The sequence below is a fragment of the Condylura cristata genome, unplaced genomic scaffold (genome assembly GCF_000260355.1).
Source record: "Condylura cristata isolate star-nosed mole 26May11 unplaced genomic scaffold, ConCri1.0 scaffold00020, whole genome shotgun sequence".
NCBI classification, from domain to species: domain Eukaryota; kingdom Metazoa; phylum Chordata; class Mammalia; order Eulipotyphla; family Talpidae; genus Condylura; species Condylura cristata.
Genome location: NW_004567121.1, coordinates 16582186 through 16605850, shown reverse-complemented (window position 1 = coordinate 16605850; position 23665 = coordinate 16582186). Strand labels below are relative to the sequence as shown.

The 23665-nt window shown below is 45.5% G+C and overlaps 1 protein-coding gene across 4 annotated transcripts in view; it reads right to left on the bottom strand.

The window, feature by feature from the left end:
- The window catches only part of THADA (thyroid adenoma associated), a 288533-nt gene that overhangs the window by 29435 nt on the left and 235433 nt on the right, over nt 1-23665 (bottom strand). For 2 of the 4 annotated variants that reach the window (XM_012727581.1, XM_012727582.1), the window contains exons 32-36: nt 14663-15042; nt 13936-14054; nt 13543-13615; nt 10871-11024; nt 7098-7229 (exon numbers count right to left, since the gene is read on the bottom strand). In XM_012727581.1, coding sequence (XP_012583035.1) covers nt 7098-7229; nt 10871-11024; nt 13543-13615; nt 13936-14054; nt 14663-15042 — 858 coding nt within the window. Of the gene's footprint in view, nt 1-7097; nt 7230-10870; nt 11025-13542; nt 13616-13935; nt 14055-14662; nt 15043-23665 lie in introns of those variants that run through there. The other 2 variants (XM_012727584.1, XR_001145643.1) reach the window with 2 other exon arrangements.

Below are 23665 nucleotides of genomic sequence, written 5' to 3'. Positions count from 1 at the left end.
GAGCCTGTTGTTGTCTCTCTGGGGCTTAGTCACGGGGAGGCCATGGAAACAATCTCATCACCCCAGCAACCAGGCCCAGTCAGGGTACTCAGCACCAGTGGCAACCTGCCCCTAGATTTAGATGGGAGCATTAGTTTGCATCTGCTTTTGTACATCACGGGAGCTGGCCGCTAATGACGTACTTGCTGAGATGAGGTGAATGTCAGGGGTCAGAGATTCCTGGGACAACAAGTGAGGAGAAAGACAATTTGATAGGTGGTCCCTGGACCCCAGTGGGAAGCCCGCTGCCGCTGGAAGATGAAGGGGATGTTCCTGCCTTGATCAGGCATCTTTGTTTTGAAGGAATAAGTGAGAAATTTAAGGACCCATTTCTACACACAGCTACCTCCCTTCAACAGTCATTTCATCTGACCGTCCTTCTAGGCAATGCTTGAGGTATGCTGGGGAGTTATGGCTGCATCCCTTATGCATTCTCTCCTGTAACCCTACTGACAATATACAGCACAGTCCCTGCTTGTCTGTGGGATATTTTACATTTTAAGACCCTAGTGGATCTAGAAGTACTGAACTTCATAAACATGTATGCGCACACACACACACACACACAGTTATTCCTAAATGGTCATACCTATCATAAAGTTTAATTTATAAATTCAGACAGTAAGTGTCTGACAATGACTGATAATTGAACAGAAGGGATAGAACAACAGTGACCATAATAAAAGTTATGTGAATATGGTTTTCTCTCAAAATACCTCACAGTAGGTGATATTTTTGGGTCATGGTTGGCCCCGGACAGCAAAACTGTGGATAAAGTGGGGGACAGGAAACTACTATAGATGAAACACCCAGACGGCCAGGGTGAGAGGTCCAGGAGGGATGGCAGCCGGGAAATCTCAGGGCTGACTGCACTCAGGGTGTGGTTTTATTGCTGGGAGGTTCCTGGCTGCACAGAACACTGTGTTCTTCCCGCCCCCCTTATGTGGGGTTCCTGCAGCCCTTCTTTAGGGCTGTCCTCCGTTTCTCCTGCCCTCCCCCAGGGCACCCGCCTCACCCCCAGCTGAGGTCCGGCTTCTCTCTATCCCCGGAATCACTTCATTCACAGTGGGCAGTCCTACATTTCCTTCACTTACTTTCTGGAAGCCAAGGCTTGGGAAGCATGTTCTGATATCAGCAGGTCTGGGCTTTGGCATTCACTCTACTAAAATGTGACACCGGGGAATCAATTACCTGCCTTGGGCTTCCGCTTCTACCTCTGTATATCAGAGGTTCTAGAGCCCTCAAGTTGTGTGATTTCCCTCCTCTAGGCAGGGGACCAGACAATGGAGGCATAGCCAGCCCAGACGGTGGACTTTCTGCCATCTCTTGCTACGGGCACCTCCCTGCCGCCACAGCTCTGTTCTCTGCTGGGACCCACTCTGCTCATCTGAGCTCTTGGCTCTCCAATCCATTTTCTTGTGTTACAATTCCAGTATCTTCCTTTCAAATGCAACACTAAATTTAGAATGCAATATGCCTTTCCATTCACAAAATCATCAGCGTTTCCTTTCTAGTCAGAGGGCCGTCAATGAAATCTTCTAGCAGCTGCTAGGTCACCAAACCTGGACACAGGTCTTTTCTCTGACTTCGAATGAAAGGCACTGCAAGTGCAAGGCATTTGTCACCAGAGGAACCTGAGCCCCTGTTCAGGCTTCAGTGATTATCTTCCATGGGGCCCTGTGTTCATGCCATTAGGTCTCTGAACTTCATACGTAAAATGCACAAAAGGGGAATATATCAGAGTAGCTTGGGGAATTTAAAGAGGCAAAATGAAGCAGGAACATGGATCTAAGGCGTGATGTTTTTCTTCTCTGCACCCCACCACTAGCATACTCAGGAAAGGGATGGCTAGAAAGAGCACCCCATTTTTAAAGCTGCTGCCATCAACTTTAGACTCTAGATGAATTCACTGGGCACTGGGCCCTTCCCTTGACCAGAGCTGACCATCAGTCGAAAGGTCTCCCCCTGCTGGGCTTTTCCTGATATAGCCAGGTCTGTAGGCTCAAGAAATTTCATCAAGCTCAGGGAAGGATGGAGTCCAGTAGGGGACAGGATGGAGGAAGGGGTGGAGTTTATTCTAGAGTCTGCTTCAGTGGCTCTGCCTCTGTGAAGACTCACAAAATGCCTTGTTGAATTAGTATTTTTAGGAAAATATGAGGCCCATTAGCTGGTTTGATCTACCAATCATCCACCACCTTTGGACAATTTATAAGCACACATCCAAACAGTTCCACCTCCCCCACCTTAGCTTATTTGTCAGAATATTGAGTTTAATAGCTGTACTAAAGTCCTCCATTCCTTCATCCAACTGACCATCCAATAGGGATTTTGTTGAACATCTGTTATGTACTATATTATGGGAATACAGCAGCAAGCAAGACAGACAAAAATCCTATGCTCTTGGAAATTTTATTCAGTGGAAGGAGGCAAGTCGCAAAGTAAATAAATAGTAAAAGGATAAGATGATGAAAGAACTATTCAGGGAATTAAACCAGCAGATGAAATGGTAGCCAATGACTGGGTGGTGAGGAGAAACTGAGTGGTCAAGGCAGGTAGCATGTAGAGGTCATACAGGAACTGAAACCAAAAGGGCAAGGTCTCAGCCCTGTGAGAACACTCCAAGCTGAAAAGGGAGCATTGGGTGCTGCAATGAGCTTGGGGAGGTGAAGAAAACTGAGGTAACTGGAACAGAGAGGGAGAAGGCATAGTAGGGGATGAGGTTGGAGAAGGAGAGAGAGGGATGAGTCAGGTCGGGCTTGTGTATTACTCTAGGAATGGGGTATTTTCCGACAAGGAAGGGAGCCAGTGGAGAGTTCTGAGCAGAAAGAGCAACATCATTTGATCTTCTCATCAAGTAAAGTCTCAGGCAGACAAGAGCAAAGGCCGGAGGATAAGACAAAGGTTTAAAAAAATATATTTATGCACCCAAGAACTGGGGTACACACCAGAGGTGGGGTGGTGAGAGAATTCACCAGAGACAGAGTGGGGGAGCAGAACAGGCAGATTGAAACACACTGCTGAGGGGAGCAGCAGGTGGGACAGGAGAGGTCTGTTGTGTCATGTGGGTCACCTCCTGTGCTGGGATTTGAATTCATAAAGCAGTGGCTGTGCTTAGCTTCGTAGAGCTGTGCTTTAACCACCGGGGAGGGCCCAGGACTGGAGGTTTTCACAGCAGTTGAGTGAGAAATGATGGTGGTTGGATTAGAACATGACACGCACTAGGTGGACTGGTAGTAGTTATTTGTGGACTGAACAAAAGAATGAATGGAAGTCTGAGGCGAAAAGTTTTCACCACTTTCTGCCTCATACTTAGACCATGAGAGAAAAGGCTGTGGAACCTCTAGGGGAGAGAAAACAATTTTGAATTTAAAAATTGGGACAAAGAAATAAAAGAGGCAAAAAAAGTTGAACCTGCCCCAAGGGGAACTTAGGTGGGATTTGGAGATGGTTATGAAGGCACATTCTAGCACAGTGGTTCTGGACCACTCTTCTGCAGAGAAAGATATTTGACAGAGACAGATCAGATGACACTTAGGGAACTTAAAGCTTTCTAAAATTGGGTCTGGGCCAGCTCCTGCACTATAGGACAGCAAATATATCTGAGTAGATTAAGAAAAAACCTACTAAAGGGCAAGCAGCAGGGAAGAGCCTGTGAAGGTTACTTCTGTCAGTCTGCCTATGGGGGAAGAGAAGATAATATGCACCCACACCCACCCCCCACCCCAACCCCCCTAAAAAAGGGCTACCTTTGAAATAAGAGAGGCCACACTCAGAGAGTCCTTCTTTCAGAACCTGATTCCGAGAACTTGCCAGATCTAAAAAAAGCACAGGGCTTCCCTGAAGGTTGGAGGGTGTAGGGGTGAAGAACAGCATGGAAGACTTGGTGGGTAGCCCTAAAGGTTGGGGGTGTGTGGGGGGAGGAACTGTGTGTGACTCAATGTGAAGTGCCAAAGCTTCACAGGTTGGGGCTCTGCTGTCTGGGCGGTGACCATGGGGCCACAGGGTAATGTCACAGTGACCCGGCCTCCCGCCCTGTTTGGTCATGTGAGATGTGTTTCCCTGGCTTTCGCGTGTGTTCTGGCCACATAAGTCCACTTGCTTTTCCCTAATCAACTCCCAATTTCCTCTCAACTCCAAGTTTTGGTTTGGCGTTTCCTTCTGTGTTGAAATGCTCTCTCGCATTTACCGCTTGCTTTGGGCCAGCTCTAATCTCACGGTATGAGTGCAAACTCTGTTTTTCCCTTCAGCTCTCATCATAGGATGAGATCTCAGAGGGCAGGGAGTCCGTGTGTGTGTGTGTGTATGTGTTAGGAGGAAAATTGATTATATATTTTTTACAATATTTAATCTTCTCAATGAAGATATCAAATATTTACATCATTTAATATATATAACGCTGGCATTTATTAAGCCATTTATTATTGGGGACATACTTAATGACATATATTTTCAAGCTACTCAAAATTCAAGCATGCTAATTAACTTAAAACACCAAAGGCAAACCATTAGCTGTGTTTCTACAAAATGCCATCAGCTGCTTAAATTCCTTGATAGATGTCAAAATTAAGACTAGTGTTCTGATGAATCACCTGACTTCTCAGTGAAGTGAGAAATCAGGAATGATCTTCATTCCTTAGCTGTTTTTTTAATTGAAAGTGGAAGATGGGTATTTCGTACTTAGGAAGACCAAGCTGTGATACGGGGGTTCAGTTGCAGTGTGACCAGTTAAGCAGAACACACAAGTGAGGCTCTGAGTGGGTCTCCCAGCCCAGTGACCTCATGTTGCTAAGATCCTCAAATCTGAGGAATCTGGCTTGAGTTTGATTTTTTGGATGCAAAACTTCACTCAAAATGAGTTAAAACAGAGAGAGAAAGATGTGGTCATATTATTTAGGAAAAAGATGGCTGGGGATTGTTGATGATAAACCATTAAGATATTTCATCAATATATATACTGTGTTGGTCTTTCTGGGTACAGAATAGGATTTTAAAGAATATTTTACTTTGAAATAATTTCAAAACATATAGAAAAAAATAGCAAGGTCAGCAACTCTATATTTGTTGAACCATCTATATGCACACAGTTTTATTTTTCCTGAATCATTTGCAAGTAAGGTTCAGGCATGGTGTCTCTTGACCCCTTAATATTTCAGTAGTGTAGTTCTTAAGAACATAAACATTCTCTCATAAAACCACAGCAGTTACCAATTCAGGAAATTTGACATTGATTTTAATCTATAGACAATATTCTGATGTTGTCAGTTCTTCTAATAACTTCCTGTACAACTTCTCTCCCGTTCAGTGTAGAGTTTGGTGAGGGTAACATACTGCATTTGGTTGTTATAGAATTCTTATCTTTCTCACAACTCAATCACATCAATTTTTGTGGATTAAGATGAGAAATACAAAAATGGGTTTTGCATGTAGAAGGTATTTACAGTTCTAGTTCTTGAAAAAATATCCAAACTAGGAGGAAGATCATGACAACATGGTTTTATAATATATTCATTTGGAAAAATCCTGAAAGCAGTAAGTACAGGACAAAGACTGTAAGGTAGGGAGACTAGGAGAGAAGTCACCTGTGGAATCCACTGAATTCATCTCTTTCCAATCCTTGGAGGAGAGGGTCTTAGAGAAATCGAGTATCTCTTGTTTTATTCTGTTTTCTGTTTTCCAAGTATGACAAACCACCAAATATTTTACCAAGCAATGGCTGGAGGTTCTGTGTATCCCAAGGAAAACCCACAAGTGGAAGAAGGAATGCATCACCAAGGCAGAGCGTGGCTCCCCAGGAGTCTGGCAGGGTGGGAGTGGGCTGGGGTGAGAGCTGCCAGTTCCGCACCCACCCAAAGTTTCCCATTGAGAGGAGGAGCCGATCCTGGCTAAGACCAAACCTGCCCTGGCGTTATCACTGAGACATTTTTCAGAAACCAGTTTTTTCCATAAATGCAGAGAATAATCCTCATTTAATGTCAGCAACAGGTTCTTGGAAACGGTGACTTTAAGCAAAATGATGTATAACAAAACCAGGACCTCCAATAACGTCATTTCATTCCACACTGGCCAGGAATGAAACCACCTCATTTGAGGACATGTTGTACCCAGACTGTTATGAGTGAGAACTCAGACATGGCGGTATTCGCACATTCCAAGGGACGCTTCCAGGGACCACAGGCCTGAGATACAGGAATGAGGAGCCCTAAACTGGTGACAAACATTGGATGGCTCGTTCACCTCCTGTTCTGTGTTCATCAAGGTAAGATTCTTTGTCCAGCCTGCAGCCCAACAAGTGGGCTCTTGTCTCCCTTTGGAAGGTTGACCAAGAGACCTTTCAGATGCCACCAGTCCAGAGGCGTGACCTTACTTTGAGTCTCCGTCTTCCCCATCCAGCAGCTCAATTTCCACCCACAACCAGCAGCTGCCTTTTGCTGCCACAGATTTTTTAGTATTACTCATGAATGTATGTACCAGGGCCCAGCACTGTAACAGTTCATGGACGCATGAAGAGTGTAGAAGCTCAAAGACTCTGTTCCTCTTTTCATGCTTTTCTTCCCTCCTAGTTTAAAGTCACAACCAATCAAGGAGCAAGGAACAGAGAAGAGAGCTGACTTCTACGTAACTGTTTCTAGTGCATGTAAAAAGCCACAGAGGAACAAAATGATGGCTCTTGGGTTATGTAACGACACAGATAACAAGACCTGGTCTTATTTGAAAAGGATGATAATATAACTAACACAAGGCACTGTTTATTAGATTTCTCTCTTTGAAAACAATTTTTCAGTATGTTGTCCTAGAAGGGTCAGAAAACGATGACTAGCAGATCAAATCTAGCAGCTCACTTTTGTAAAGAAAGTTTTATTGGAACACAACTCTGTCCACTTGTTTACCAGTTGCTCATGGTTCCTTTCCCTAGAACAGCAGAGATGGCACACAGACCAAATGCGAGGCCACAGAAGCTAAAATAGCCACTCCCCTGTGGCTATTTTCTCTTACAGAGAAAAAGAGTGCTGAGCCCTGCCCTAGAGCAACCAGGAATGCAAACAGGTAAGAAGAGGTACCTGTGGACCGGCAGGTGTTCTCCTGTGACGCGGCGGTTGTCACGGTCTCGGTGGCTGCGTCTCTGACAGTCTGCTCCTCACTCTGCAGGAGAGTGAGGACACATTTCCAAAGAGCGAGTGTATCCTGCAGTCCTAAGAAGAACACAAGGAATTCCGGGTTACCTAGAATGCAATTTACTTATTATTTAAAAAAAATTTTAAAATTGAGTTAATACTGGTTTGGAAGTTTCCTTTGTAGAAGTATAGGGTTTTTCCCCACCCCCTAGGCTAGAACACAATTTATCACCAGGTACAGATCCTGCTTCCTATCCATGATGGACAAAAGTGGTATTTAGTGAGCAAAAATCATTTCTTTTTTTTCTAGGTATTGTAAGAAATACAGGTATGAGTGTCAGAGTCAGAGCAACACTGGAAAAGACAGGGCCCCAAGGCCGCAGGTTCGGAAATGGTTTTTGTTTTTTTGTTTTTTTTTTTTAAATATTTATTTATTTGTGCATACAGAGCTGGGGTACAGGCCAGAGGCTCAGAGGCGGTGAGAGGCTTCACCAGAGACAGAGTGGGGAGCAGAATAGGCAGATCGACGAAGTACACTGCTGAGGGGAGCAGTGGGCGGGTCAGGAGAGGTCTGCCTCGCCATGTGGTCACCTCCAGGGGCAGGTGGGGATCAAACTTATGCGGAAGTGGCTTTAGCTTCTTAGTGCTGTGCTTTAACCCGCTGAGCCACCAGGGAGGGCCATGGTTTTTGTTTTTATGAAGTGGTTTTTGTTTTTATGAGGGGGAATGGCTTCTGGAGGCAATCAACCCTAGGCAAGACCCCCACCACCCACAGGCCAACAAAGACCTAACTGCTCACAATGACTCACCATTTTCAGGAATGAAGCTTTATGCATCAAGAGTGCTTTGGGGAAACTGGTGTTGATTTGAGTGGTTGTTTGAGGCTATAAATTCTGAACTCAAGACTATGTTTTGGGGGACCAGAATCAAAACAGGGCCAGGAACCACAACAGTGGTTCCAGCCAGGGTGACGTCTCCATGTGTCCTACTACCAGACGGCCAGTTCCCCGACCAGGGACCATCCGGCCTCTCTGCTAGGTGCTGTGTGGATGGTGCTGCTTCTGAGCAACCAAAAGGAACCTGAATGCAAACATACCAGGCAGCGATACGTCAGGATGGAGATGTGTATCTGTGACTCACCATGGGGAAAGGTCACAATGGACGGTGTAATGGAGGCGGAATTTGTGCGGGAGGTGAGATCCGGGTAGGGTGTGAAGAAAGACCACATGCTGTCCAGGCCGGTGGGCCGAGGCTTGTGTGCGCAGGGGCGGGCCTGGCAGGACTGCCCACCACCCCTGGCCCTTCAGTGGGGATCCAACCCTGTCCTAAGAACTTTCCTTGGCCTCCCCTCCCCTGTATCTGTCCAAGGAAAATCTGCTATATGACTTGTCTGTGCTTTAGTCATACTAAGAACAGCGACGGTTCCCTCTGGGGTTTCATTTTCTCCCTTTTGTTACAGACCCTGCTTTAAGTTTTACTCAAGTGTTTCAGAATCAATCCATTTGCTTTGTTCTCTAGGGTTAAATATTTTCCTTTCAACTTGGTGATGCCTTCTCCCCAGATCCTTAGTTTTCCCTCTTTAGTCCATTTTTATGTTTTCGTTTGCTTCAGTGACCTTGTTGTCCTTCGCGTCCCATCCACCTTTACGCCCTTTGTCTCTCAGTTCTGTACCTGCTTTTCATGCTCTTGAAGGTCATCAGCCACGAGACTGACTTTCCTCTTTACCGCCTGTGATGCACGCCGGCAACTAATTATGAAGCAAGAGCTTTTGCCCAGGACTCAGTTTCACTCAGAAATTCCAGGTTATGCCACACACATTTTGCCTGAAATGAGCTAGGGTGAGAACAGCAAAAGTCACCCAGAAATTGGCCTGCAAAATAGTATTATCCTTACTGGAGACATTTCACCAAAGTTTATAAACCTTTGTTCTTATTCCCCTAGTCTAATTAAATCCAATAAATTGAGAGATTTGCCTCAACCTCCCTTTGGGTTAAAGAAACATGTCTGGAAGTCATTTAGAAGAGAGAACTAAAGGATATCAAAGACAACTCTGTTTTCCAGAGAGGTCCAGGGACAGGAGACACTTCATTGATTTGAAGTCTTCTAACACTTGAAATTTGAATCTCACTCACTATCTAAAAGACATTTTTTTCCCCTCTATTTTGGAAACCCTTTCTCTACAACTCCATCGAAAGCTCTTCAGAAGCTGGGACCATGGCATTTTCCTAGCACTGGGCAAGAAAGAGGTGAACAAAGCAGAACTGCACTAAATTAAGATGGAAGAGACTCAGGGCCCTTCCTGGTGGTGCAAAGGGGTAAAGCAGAGCACTATCAAGCAATCCACAGCCACTGCAGCACAAGTTCGAATCCTGGCCAGGGAGATGACCCACATGGCGCAGCGGACCTCTCCGACCAGCTCTCTCCTCCTCTCTGCAGTGTACTTTGTCAGTCGGCTTGTTCTACTCCTGACTCTGTCTTTGGTGAAGCCTCTTACCACTCCTGCACCTCCAGTTCTATATGCATAAATAAATAAATCTCGGCCCTCCCTGGGGTGCAGTGGGTTGGAGCTAAGCCAAGCCATGGCTGCTTTAGTGCAAGCTTGATCCCTGCCCTGGAGGTGACTCACATGGCGCAGCAGACCTCTCCTGTCTCGCCTGCTGTTCCCTTTATCAGTGTACTTTGTCGATCTGCTTGTTTTACTCCCAACTCTGTCTCTGGTGAATCCTCTCACCACCCCTGCACCTCTGGCCTGTACCCCAGTTCTGTATGCACAAATAATAAAAATCTTAAAAAAAAAATCTTGAAAAATTTAGTATCAAAATCAACCAAAATCAACCACCCATGGTTTTTCAATTTCCTAGGATTTTCCTAAAGCTTGGTTTTCTCAAATATCATTGACACATGTTCTTTCCTAATGATGACTCCTGAAGAGTGGAGTGTGTGAGGAAAGAGCTGTGCAGATGCAGGCCATGCCAGCAATCAGCTAAGATTTATATCATCCATTGATTTCAAACTATTCTAACCTTTATTTACATCCTACTGAGCTTAAATTCAGTGAAAGGAACCAGCAGTCTCTTTAGTCACTTACGCCAGAAGACTGGAAGTCATCCTTGAACCTTATTTTCATAGTAACACTCCAACACCACCAAGACTTGTTGATACTACTTCCTAAATGCCTTCCACTGACCCATTCACCGATTCATCTCTTACTTAGATCATTGCAACAGGCTTCCTAGAATAGGAGATGTTTATGCTGAGTCTTGAAAGACAAACAGAAGTCATCAAGGGGTTTGTTCAGAGAACTGTTCCCTGTTGATGACACAGAAGGTCTGGGTTGGAAAGTGGCCACCGAGGAGGAGGGAGGGCTGGACAAGGAACAGAACAGAAGGCCTGCATGAGCCAGGTAATGTGCCTGTCGACTTTACTCTAAAGGCAATGGGGACCCCTGAAGGGTTTTAAGCAATAGAGTGAAAGGCTCAGGTCTGTATTTCAGAAAAACCACGAAGGTTCTTCTGACGTGTAAGGAGAATGCTCAGAAGATGAGAGTGAATGAAAACAGGTCATTTAAGAGGCAGGTGGTGACTGTAGCAGAAGTAAGAGGGCAGGAATATACTGGAAAGAGGCAGGAATGGGGCATGCTGTCATTTTTATCCTGAAGTCTATAGTCACACTCTCATCCAGTTTGATACAATAGGTTTCTTCCTGCTTAGCACACTTACCAAGAATGGGATGAGGGTTGGTGAGGAAAAGTGGTGTAGTACTGGTGAGGACTTCAGCAGCAGCGAGCCTGGACTCAGTGGGAAGATGATCTCCACAGGACGAGACGACCAGCTGAACCCACTGCTTCAGCTCAGGGGCAACTGTGTCCCCAGCCTGGAAGCACAAGTAGACAGCAGTTCAGAAGATGCAGCCATGGGCTGACACGGCCTTAGGGGTGAGCTGCTCCAACCTGGGCCTGCAAATTAGCTCTTACTGAAGTAGGAAGATGATTTTTCTCTTGCCTTTTTTAAAAATTGCGTAAGTTAACCCATACAGGCCAACTATGCTTTAACTGGTGAAGCGCCGACTGGTCCCTCAACTCCTTCAGTAAGTTGCTGGCCAACTTCACTGTGGGGTAGGATTGCAGGTCCAGGCACCATTTCTATGCAGAACCACAAAGTCAGGTCCCCACAGCTTCTCTCTTTATCTTGGTTTTGCCACAGAAAAGAACAAATGTATTTGGTGTGTTGGCTGACTTCAATTTTCTTCACCATTTTCCTGAGAGAGGCACCATGCTGGGGTCCTACCCACTGAAAATTCTGGTCTTATGCTTAGCCATGTCACCACAAACTAGGTCCATGCCCAGAGAGAGGGAAGGCTTTTACAAGTTGCTTTTCCATCCCAAATTGGGAGAGATAACTAAGGCCAAGGAAGAAAAGCTGACCTGTCTTTTACGAATAGGAGCAGTGTACTTAGGGAATAGCTTCTTTGAATTTCTTCTGATACAAATCAGTTACCAGGACACTGGTGGATTCAGTAGCTACAGTAAAGACAAATGACCAGATATTCTTGGGGGCTCCCTCATGGCACAAGGGGTTGTCTCAACACTATGAAGCCATTGGCTGCCACTGCAGTACAAGTTCCATCCCTGACCAGGCAGCTGACCCGAAGACGGGTCAGACCTCTCCTGTCTTGCCCACTGCTCTCCTCCTCAGTGTATTTCAATAGATCTGCCTGTCCTGCTCCCCACTCTGTCAATGGTGAATCCTTTCACCTCCCCGCACATCTGGCTTACACCCCAGCTCTTCTATGCATAAATAAATAAATCTTCAAAAAAAAAAATAAAGAGCCAGTACTCCTCCTATCTTTAGTGACCAAGTTTTGGTTAGGTAAGTAGGGACCCAGCTAAAGACTATCTTTCTCTACTTCCCTTGCATTTGAAAGTAATGTATAATTGAGTTCTGAGGAATGGGACATCATCATTGAAAGTGCTATGTGTGTCTTATGAATTGGGTGTGACCTTCACTTCCTGGGTTTCTCTTTCTTGCTCACAGAATAAAGGCAAGATTGTGAGAGCTGGAGCAACTAGCTGGGATCGTAAGATGGAAGTTACATTTTGAAGAGTCGAAAAACAAGGTAGAAGGGGCTTCACGCTGTGAAGTGGCCCTATCTGCCATGCACTACTTCCGTCTGGTGTAAGCCACTATGTTTGTGTGTTTCTGTTACCACATTTAAAACAGCATTCAAACTACCATTGTTGAAACAAAGTGCTATTGTTTCTTTTTAACAGTAACAGCTTCACTGAGATATAATTCACATGCCACATGACTCACCTATTTAATTACACAATCCAGTGGTTTTTAGTATACTCATATAGGTGCAAATACCATCACAATCAATTTTAAAACACTGTAGAACATTTTTATCGCATCTCCCTCAAGTAATTTCATTTTGTTCACTGTCATTTTGTTATAATGCTGATGAGCAAAAATAATGCTGGGCCAGTACCCCTGAGTTTGCATGTTCTCCTCATGTCTGTGTGGGTTTTCTCCCACATCCCAAAGACAAGAACATTGGGTTCATTAGTGTGTCTCAGTGAGTGTGGGTGCATGTGGATAGGTGATTTCCACCTCGTGGCCTGACTACCGTGAAAGGCTCTGGCTACTTATGATACTGAATTGCAATAAGTGCATTAAAAATGAACAAATGCATGAATTAACATAAATGAATGTTTCTTCTAGAAATGTTTTCGATCTTTAGATGTTTGCTTTTTTTATTTTTGGTTTTTTTCAAGATTTATTTATTTGTGCATACAGAACTGAGGGACAGGCCAGAGGTGCAGGGGTGGTGAGAGGGTTCACCAGAGACAGAGTGGGGAGCAGAACAGGCCAACTGATGAGGGGAGCAGCGGGTGGGTCAGGAGAGGCCTGCTATGCCATGTGGGTGACCTCCAGGGCTGGGGATCAAACTCATGCTGAAGTGGCTTTAGCTTTTAAGTGCTGAGCCACTAAGGAGGGTGCTATTTGGTGATGTTTTTAAGGCCAGAAATATGCCAGAAGAACTTAACTCTTGCTTGTCTCCATTAGCCTGTGGAAAACTATTAGATGTTATTTTGCTTAAAGCTGCAGTTTCTAAGGACGATGTTAGCGAGAATTTAATCTTCTTTGTGAAGACTTCCTCAGCTCCCCAAACACTGTCCTCACCTCTGACCTCCCTTGGGTGTTCCCACAGCTTCCTCCCTGCTAAAGCATTTAACTTCTGTGCAGAGAGAAAAACTTCTTCACAGGTTATATCCAAAGTGGAGAGGCATGCAGGCCGCAGTGGTTCTGCCTGTTGGCATGCTTTCACTAACAATTCCCAGCTACCCGAGAGCACAAAACCCAGAGTTCAGGTTGGGCAGAACCCGTCTCACCTCCTCACACGTCTGTATGTGGTGCGCAATCACTTTGGAGGCCAGTCTCAGCGCTACACTTTGAATTTCAGACCTAGAACATGTAAGCAAAAAAAAAGCACAGAAATGAAGTCAAACATATATTCTACACAGATGATTTTGCAGATAGGTTGTTATTCCTGAGGATGTGAATGCAGGAAATCCTTGCCTTCCAGCTCTACGAAGTAATTACTCTTTGCTACTAAGGTGAAAGTCTGACACCATGCTATTGTTTGAGCTTAGAACATATCTCCTAGGCTGAGACTCAAGCAGAACCCTGGGACCTGAGTCCACAGGTGAGGACTGTGCTCTCGCTTGTTATATGACTGGCTTGTGGCACAACATGTCACACTGAGGTTGCACAGGGGGACAAACCGTTCATTGGATGCAATATCCATGGTCCAGATCAAGAACTCCTTTGGGGTGAGATGGACACAGCTCTCCGTCTGGGGAAGCCACTCACTGGGATCCATGCAGTGTAGAATTCTCAGTATCTGTAGGAGCCAAATCAAGGTAGGGGCGGGGGAGAGAAGAAAAGAAACATTAAAAAAGGTCTCCAGCAGCAAAGCAGTAATCACATAGACTGCTGACAGGGCCTGTCTTTCAGAGAGCTCCCACTGACCTCTTATTTCCTCTTGATACCTTCAGAAGAGCAAAGCAGGGTGGAGCAGTGACACAGTGACATAACCAAGGGCTTCTAGTGACCCGGGATGGAGTCTCGATGCCCAGATTCCTGAGTCAGCGCTCTTTCCTTTAGATCATACCGTCCAAGTGGCCATTAGGTTCCAAATAGCCACATCAGCAAAGAATACCTTCTAGCACATTACATAGCCCATTTCCAGGGCTGTCCCTAGAGCACAGAGTGGCTCACTCTCAGACTCTGGTTAATCCCAGTCACATGAAACCCTCTCCTAGTGCCCCCATTCAGGAAGCCATGCCAAGTGCCATACACAGCGTCTTTGCCCTCCGGATGCTGAGTCTCTTGTTACTCCTGGAGAACCCAAAGCCAATTCTGTCTTCACAACGGTATAATTCTGGTGGGCTCGCCCGGGAATGTGGGGAGAGAGAGGGGGAAAGTCAACAGAAAGCCCAGAGACTTTACCTTGCAGAAGCATTCAGAGTGATTTTCCTTCATGGCCAACACCAAGAACGTCTTTTCCATGTTCCACAGCAAGGGCGGCAGCCCCTTCTCTCCTAGGCCAGAGGCGGCCACTGAGAACTTTTCCCACAGGGCCTCCAAAGTCAGAAGACGCACTTCTGGGAAGGAAGACTCCAACAGCTGAAGGAAGGAGATGGGAGCGTCCACAGTCTGGTCTCCAGCTTGAGCTGCCACTGCCCACACAGAAGCAATGGCTAGTTTGGTGAGGCTCTGGAGGTACTGGGGCAAGCCTGGCACCATGAACGTATAGGGGAATCCCGTGATCAGCTCTGATTCTGAGACGATCCTTTTGGCTTCCTCCCAGAAGCCATGACACTCCAGAACTAAAAAGCAAAGGGAAAGAGGTAACTAATTACTCTTCAGGGTCCTACAGAAAGGCGCTGTACTATGCGGAGAAGACAAGGCCTTGGAAGTATGGGTGGCACGCCCAGGTGGCACTCCTGTATTGTTACACCAACGATACAGTAAATGACGAACACACTAAGGCTCAGGCTTCTGGCCTAGGAGTAATTTCTATTTTGGTAATTCCCAATTTTTGCCCTGGGGGAGATTCATAGGCACCCTTATCTGAAGCTGTGTTCCTGGCATCCCTCCCCAGTGATCAGGAAACATGAGCTCAGTGAACTCTTGCGCCACCAGGCCTCACAGCTGACCCAGATATAGAGACATCTCGTACAAACTTTCCTTCAGGGGCTCAGACCCCCTCTAGGGCATCTTCTCTCTGAGGCTCTGGGTAGCACCTGCCAGGGATGGGGCATTCACAAGACACATCCTCCCACTGTTACAGAGCCCGTCCAAAATTCTATTTAGTTTCTGTTCACTGTTCCTCTTGGGAGGCTCCTCAGGAGCCCTTTAGCCTTTGAATAGTGTGGCTGTGGCTCCGGTCCTCCATGTCCTACTTCCTTCAAATATTCTCCTATGGCAGGGTTCACCTTGGCTCCCCACTCCAGCTGTTTCACCCCTCTGAGGTGTGAGCCCCGACAGGAACACGACTCTCCTGCACTGGGCCAGCAGGACCGCTCCTTTCCCTGACCTGACACCAGGTTACTGGTGTTGCATCACACTGTTGACTCATGCGGAGCACAGTCAACTGAAACCACCGCCTTTCTTTTTCCACATGGCCTATCGATGGTATTGAGTCATCTTTCTCCCATCGTGTACACACACAGCTCTTGAAAATGAGACTTGTTTTTCTTTGTTCGCCTGTTTATTGTAAGCCCAAGTAGATCCCTGTTAAAAATTTTATCTCCTGTTAAGTTTTATGGTCTGCCTTTTAGATTGCTGAGATCTTCTTGTAATCGTGGTCCTGATTAAAACACTTATTGTCGACCTATGTGCTGGGTGCGTTAGAAGAATACTGTCCTTAAGGAGATTATGGCCTAGTTTGAGAGCGAGACATGAGTGACTAGGGGATTCTAAGACAGTGGTGCAGTGAGTGTGAATATTAAAGCACAAAAATCCTATTTGAGGTTGGGAGATGACCAGAGTGTCTGTGCTTGGGTAAAAACTCCAAATTATGCTTTGCATCTCATTTCCCCAGGAACGAATGCTGTTTCCTCCTCCTGCAGAACTGGGAATGAAGTCAAGTCTTGAGAGGATTTTTTTAGGGGGTGATAGCCTGTGATTCAGGGAAGTGCACATGGGTCTCACCAGGAATGCATGGTCCAATCTGCCTCTTTTTCTGCTATTTGTTTCCAAATAAAATAATTTTGTTTGAGGTCAAGTGGAGGAAATGGGAGAGGGGAAAATGTTTTGGAATCACCAAAGCCAGAGCAAAGGATCAAAGGCATGAAACAGAATAGGCCACGTGGGGAATGGCAGGCAGTGTGGTGTCACTAGAGCACAGAATTCAAGGTGGGGACAAGCAGGAAGTGAGCTAATGGAAGTAAAGTGGTCAGGACGTGGAGAGTCTTACACAGGCTGCAACATTCTTCTCTAAGCAAGGGATGCCATGGAGGGGCTATTTTCAGCAGCAGGGTCAGGTGAACATGTGCCCTGAAGTGTTCTTATTGTTGAGAGGACAGTACTTGGGGCAGGAAGATCAGTTAAAAGATTAGTGCTGCACACTGTAAGCCAGCCACAGCCACTTCAGTGTGAGTTTCTTCCCCAGCCCCGGAGGTGACCCACATGGCTCAGCAGCCCTCTCCTGTCTCGCCTGCTGCTCCCCTTCACAGTGTTCCTTATCAGTCTGCCTGTTCTGCTCCCTACTCTGTCTCTTGTGAATCCTCTCACTGTTCCTGCACCTCTGGCCTGTACCCCCATTCTGTATGCATGAATAAATATATGTTAAAAAATAAAAAGATTAGTGCCATAGAGAGGGCTAGAGTAAGGGAAGAATAGAGAGACAATGGGTTAGAGAGGAACTAAAGGTATAAGGTTGGCAGAACTAGGTACCTGGCTTGGGGGAAGGATTCTTGGGGTACCTCCTAGGACAGCCCCCTACTTCTTCACACACCATATTTATCATTCAAAAGAAGTTGGAAAAGCTTCAAGCATGCCATAAATGCACACAATGAAGTAAGTACTCAAAATGTGGACAAGGTCACTGTGGAGGACAGAGGGAGTTGGCAGTCAGCGTCCTGTCCCCTCCTGCCCCCAGCTCCACTCCAGGCTCTCACCAATCCCTTAACCAGTTTCCTTAGGTCTAATCATTCCTGAGCTATGAATCGCCCAAACTTTATCATTATGTCCACAGAACTTTATTTACAAGAACATCAAGAAAGACCTCATCATGTGTCTTACCCAAATAGATAGTAGACACAGCATTTATCTGATAAACCTTGACCGAGAATTCTGCCCTAAAAGTTCATGAATTTATTCTGGTGTGGTTTATGAGAGAGAGTGGCTTTTACAGTTTATAAGGCACGGCTTACACTCATCATCTCAGTGGATACCACTGACTTCTAGAAAGCTTCAAAAATGGTAACAAAAATGTAAAAGATTAAGAAAATAGCTATAAAAAACTGACTTGAAATTGAAAAATTGCATAGGCTTTCAATAATCCAGGAATGAAAAATGGCACACATCAACTTATTTCAAAAAGAAATCTGCCAAGAGCCGAAGTGGGAACTCAAGCGCAATGTGACCATGCACTGTGGAGGCCACAGTCCACCTTCTGTCTGCTGCAGGCCTAGAAACACCGCTGCTTTTAGACATCCCAGGCACTCAGGATTCTCAACTGCTGTGCCACTGCAGGGAACATGGAGCTGCTCAAGCTAATTTTTGCCTCCTGCTGCCAGTCCCTACAGCTGCCACCTGTGGCTTTGCGTTCCTTCCGGTGGCACCGCCTGCATGAAATACACTGCAAAGAGCGCTTGGGAGCGTGGCACAGTGCTCATGCCTTTGATAAAGGACTCTTGGGTTGGGGGTGGGCCATGCACATATGTAAATGCAGACACCTGGGCCCAGGTGGGGGGATGAAGGGAAGATTTTTGGGGATCTCAATTGCTGCTTGCCTGTCTCCCTGACTGCTCGTCTGCCTCTGGTCCAGCCCCCAATTCAGCATTAAGGGCATGGCAGAAATACCAAGGCACTGCCATTCTTTTTTGGTCTGTCTGAATCCACAAAGAACCTGCCCAATCTGGGAAGGGCGCACAACCAACATCTCTATTTATAAAGCCTGAAGCTGAAACCCACTTACATTTAGTAATGAGAAGACCACCCTCCCTCCTCTGGTCACCTCGTACCATTTCCCCATTTTCCCACCCACGACTACCCTAAGACAATACTGCATTGAAAGGGAATTTCAACTATTTGAGAAGGAGTCAAAATGGCTGGGAGATCTGTTTTTAAAAATATAATTAAAAATAGATAGCAAGAAGCCAGGGGCTGAAGGCCCTACCCTGAAGGAGTGGGAGAGGAGAAGCTGCTCAGGAAGGCTTGTTCCTGGGGAGCTTCGTGGTCTATACTGCCTGCTGGGAGCAGTGGAATTCCACAAGCATTTCCTGAGTATCAATTAGGTACTTTGGGAGATGCAGATTCAGAGCTGAGGAGGAAAAATTGTTTGTTGTGAATGAGCTTTAAAACTAATGGAAAGACAAAGAAAAATACAAAATAATAATGAGAAAACAACTCTAAAAATTGAAAACCTTTTAGTCTCCATAATGGAAGAAAGCTGACATTTATTGCTCATTGATGTGCCACTCCTGGAGAAATATACACCCATGCTTTAATGTTGTAAATACTAATTACTTTAGAGTTGACACTTGCTGGGTATTATTCCAAGCATTTTAACAAGCATTAACTCACTCAGTGATGAAGGCACTACTACTCCTGTCTTACAGGTGAAAAAACAGAGAAGTTATTGGCTCAGGGTGGACAAAAAATGGTAGGAAAAGAGAACAACAAAAAAAAGCCCTAAAAGTGACCAAAATAACGCAAAGACTGCTTATTTTCTACTGGAAGAAGTAAAAAGGGGAGCTTCAGAAGGGAGCAAATCCCACGTGGGATGTGCCTGCCTGGGCGAGGAGGGGGCGAATACCCCAGCGACTGCAGGGCGAGAGCAGAGAGCCGCACACAGGGTCACTGACCGAGCGTGTCAGCAGAGGCACAGCAGGAAAGGTCAGGTCTGAGCCACAAGCTAGAAAGTTATCTGGTGATACTCATGTAGGCACTTTTTCCAAACTAAAGAAAAAGCATTTTCTGTTAGACAGCAAGACCCAAAGAGATGCCGTAAGGCAGAGTTTCTTAATTTTCAGGGGCATCAGAATGACCGAAAAGGCTTGTGAAACCAGGCTCCAGCCTGGACCTGGTCTCCAGACTTTCAGATTGGGGAGGTTAGGGTGGAAGCTGAGAATTTGCATTTCTAACTAGTGTCCAGGCGATGCTGCTGTTTCAGGGTCAGGTATTTTGAAAATTGCCCTCAAGTGACAGTTTTTAGGAGAGACTATTAACAGCACACATGACTGAAATCTCACTGTGGGAGCTTCTGATTCAGTTGGTTTTGAGCTGGGCACAGACATCTGTCGTCTTACAACAAAGCTAGGAGATAACTACACTGTGCATCCTAGCTAAGAACCACACTCCCAAGAGGTGACTTTCATAGGAATTCCTGGGTTCACAGTGTGGTAGGCAGGGGTGGCAGTTTCAAGCAGAGCACAGCTGATTCAGCCCAGTACTTCACAATAACACAGAAGTAGAAAATTCACCATGCTCCATTTTTTCTCTTACAAATAAAAAAAACCCAAGAAGGGGAAATCACCAAGGACTCAAAGGTATGAACAAGCATGACGAAGGCTCTGATAGCCTTTGGCAGGAGGCCTTCAATGTTGGCTCTGCAAAAGTAGAAACAGTGCTCTGCTCTACGCCTAGAATGCAGCAGTGAATCAGAAAGACCAGGCTCTTTTCTCATGGCGTTCCCATTTATGTGAGAAGCAAAGAACACTCTCTATTTCTAGAGCTATGGTAAGGGGTTCCAGAGCTGCAACAGGAAGCTGGATGGAGTCAGAAATGCCAATATTTTAGCATAAGCAGTTGCAGTGACTAAAAAGGACATATTGCTTTCCTTCTGCCTAGTGGTTACTCAGTGTAGGAAGGATACCACACTCACGGCATCCACACTGTGGAACCTCCAATGAAACACTCTCAGGGCACAAAGGAGAGTCTCTGGAGCAAACCTGGCTTTAAAGGGAGCCAGGTGACTCCATGCTTGCAGCTGGTGTCGACAGCTACTGTTGCAATGGCTGCACAGCCTTCAGCAGGTAGAGTTCCCCAGATGGATTTTTTTTTTTTAAAGATTTATTTATTTATTCATACAGGACTGGAGTAAAGGCCAGAGATGCGGAGGGTGAGAGGATTCACCAGAGACAGAGTGGGGAGCAGAACAGGAAGATCGACAAAGTACACTGCTGAGGGGAGCAGCGGGCGGGCCAGGGGAGGTCTGCCGCGTCATGTGGTCACCTCCAGGACAGGCAGGGATCGAACTCATGTGGAAGCGGCTTAAACTTCTTAGTGCTGTGCTTTAACCCGCTGCGCCACCAGGGAGGGCCCCAGATGGGTTTTACAATCATGATTTCTCCCTGGAGAAATACTGTTTCGTGTCCTGCCCTACCAAAAGCAGGTCAATGTCTAGATTAACCTGGGTACTGTCTGGAGATCACAAAAACCTGAACTAAGTTCTTAATGGTTTCCTCAGTCTGAAGTTTAGCAACCCTTTTATCTAGACTACAATTAACTTGCAATTTCAATTTTGATAGCTTTGGGTTCCTTCCTACCTTTTCTCAGAAAGCCAATTGAAAGTCAAGTCTCTCTTTTAATGTCCTCATCTTATTTTTCATAAACTAGATGATTTTTGCAAAATCTTATCTGTGGGATTTTTTTCCCCCAACCTTCCTTATTTGGAAAGTTTTTGGATTTTTCCCATCAGTGTAGTCATTTAAGTCTCCCAAGTATGTGTGACTGATTCTAAACATCCAATTTCACTTCAGAAATTAACTTTTTTCCTTCTTCTTAGAACAAGCATATTTCTAGTCTTCAAGGCTTACTGGCTGGATTCACCCCGAAGGACAATATGTCTTGCTGGTTCAATGGAGAAATAATTCCCAAACTTGGAATGCAAGGATCAATCAAATGTCAGATATAATGTGGCAGACTGATAATATTAGCTGCCAACTTTTTATTTTGTTGGGTAATGATATTAAAAACCCATCATCTATTATCACTTCATGAAAGAAAGGTTACATTAACATCAAAAAAGGAGTAAATTATCTACACTGTTATCATAAAGATAACATAAATTTTTGAAAGAAATTTGGCTTTCAGAAGAGATTCCTTTGATATCATTTGGTAGAGTCTTACTGTACCATGGGCTGGTCACAATGTCACTGGAGACCAGCATCAGGGAACAACTGCTTTGGAGAGGTTGCTGCAAGTTTCCTGAGGTTGTTCAGGATAGCACGACTACCTGAACAGATTTCCTAGGAAGGAATGAAATGACTGCCTGCTTTCCTCAGGACAAGGAGCGGAGTGTCCGAGCAAAGGAGCACAGTGGCCCATTCATATGGTTACCTCTGGGAATCTCAGAAGTGTTACCTTAGCAGTTCTCAGTTCTCCGGCAAGTTTCAGGTTTCAGTGTTCTGTCTGCAACCTGCACAGTGTTCTGTCTGCAACCTGTGCACTGTGACTGCTAAACTAACTGCCTTTCAGAGATGCCGGTCTCTAACCTACCAAGGTAGGGCGCTAACCTCAACCAGGCTGCTGAAAGAGGATTTAAAAGCAGCATCTACACAGGGCAGGGAGTCCTGCCTCCAAGTCCTATTTTATTGTTCCAGGGAGTCTTTCTCTCCCCAGGCGGAGGAGAATAGGCCCAGGGACAGGCCCATGGTCATTCAACTTTGATTCTCTCAGCTCCCATACAGGTTTGTTAAAGTTTCTTAAAAACAAAAAACACATAATCTTATACAGACATATATTAATCTGTGCAGCTTTAACAAGGGCATTCTGAAAAAAAAAATTAGATGATATCATTACCACATAATTATGGCTACAGTGGAGTTTCACCATCAAAGTGTTTAATTTAGGTGAACTGAAATGTAAATACTCAGCAAAGAGAAAGAGAGAGATTGAAATGTTACAATGAAAAGAGAGGGCGGTTTCCCAGGGCATTCCGATCACGGGGCATACTCCTGAAGGGGAGCTGTGCTGCTGCCTGGAGCCAGGTCTCAAATGTCGGAGTGCTCTCCTCCACGGTACCTGACTCAGGAAGTCCGGGGCAAGGCCTCCTCCCTCCGCACTCCGGCTGCCAACAAATCCCCAGGCAATGCTGCAGCAGGGACCACACGTTAAGAACCACTACCTCAGACCATCTGAGATCATCCGTGCTCCTCACAGTGTAAACACCTTGCCGTGCTGAGTGTAATTCTAGTATTTAATGGTATTTGTTTTTGTGTACCATGGCTCCTAATCATAAATCAACCCCTTCATCTAGTGCTCAACCAAAGAATTCCTGAACATAGACAGTTCCTGGCCTTCACTGTGGTGTCACAAAGCAAGAACACGTGACTGCTTTGTGCTGAACTGGTCAAAAACACAAGAGCAGGCGGGAGAGGTGTCTGAGTCCAAAGTTGCTGCTATTTTGGATCCCAAGAGAGGTCAAAAAATGTGGTTGTGGGGGAGGCAAAAGCCCCAGTCACCACAGCAAGCTGGTTCTACTTATAAGCTCCAATCCGTATCCAAGAGAAAGAAGCCCTTACCCTCGGTGTATCCCAGCAGAGGAAGTAGCCCTGCCAGGACTGAAAAGACTGACCAACTGGACAGAAAAGGTGTCACTGTGGTGGAGTCAAAGTCACTTATCCGGGACACCACATGAAAGCCAAGGATGTTGACTGGGCCACTATGGTGCTCATCTGCCACTGGGCCTCCGAAGGCCCTTTGTTCCTCCTGCCCTCGCTCCAACAGATGTTTTCTCTGCCTTGAATGAATGAATGAAAAACATTCTTTCACATACTGCAAAGGCTCTGAATTTCCTCATAGCATTAAGTCGAGAAAAGTTTGCAGATGGACTCATTCTGATCTTCTCTCTGCTCCCACTTCTCTCCCAGAATCTCTATTCTTCTTTAAAAAGTTAGGTGGTGAGAAAGTATGAAGTAGACTTCACTTTAAATGCATGGTAAAAGGGCCTATTTTTTTCTACCTCAGAGAAGTTCTGGTCAGAAAGACCTGTAATCAGATCCAACCAAAGTTTTTTTATCAGAAACAGTTGATAAAATGGTTCTAAAAATAATCACTGATGATAATATGTACACTCTGTGAAAGTCAATGTCCTGTTATGCAATTTCTCAGTAAAAAAAATATTTGGGGGAGAAAAGGAAACCATAGGAACTACAACAACAACAAAATCAACTGATTTAATAAATCTTGGCTTCTCCTTATCGAAGGGAAATTCCATTCTTCCATTTAATCCTCTGCCCCTCCCAATAAACTGTAATCCTGACCCGAGGGGCCCTCCCA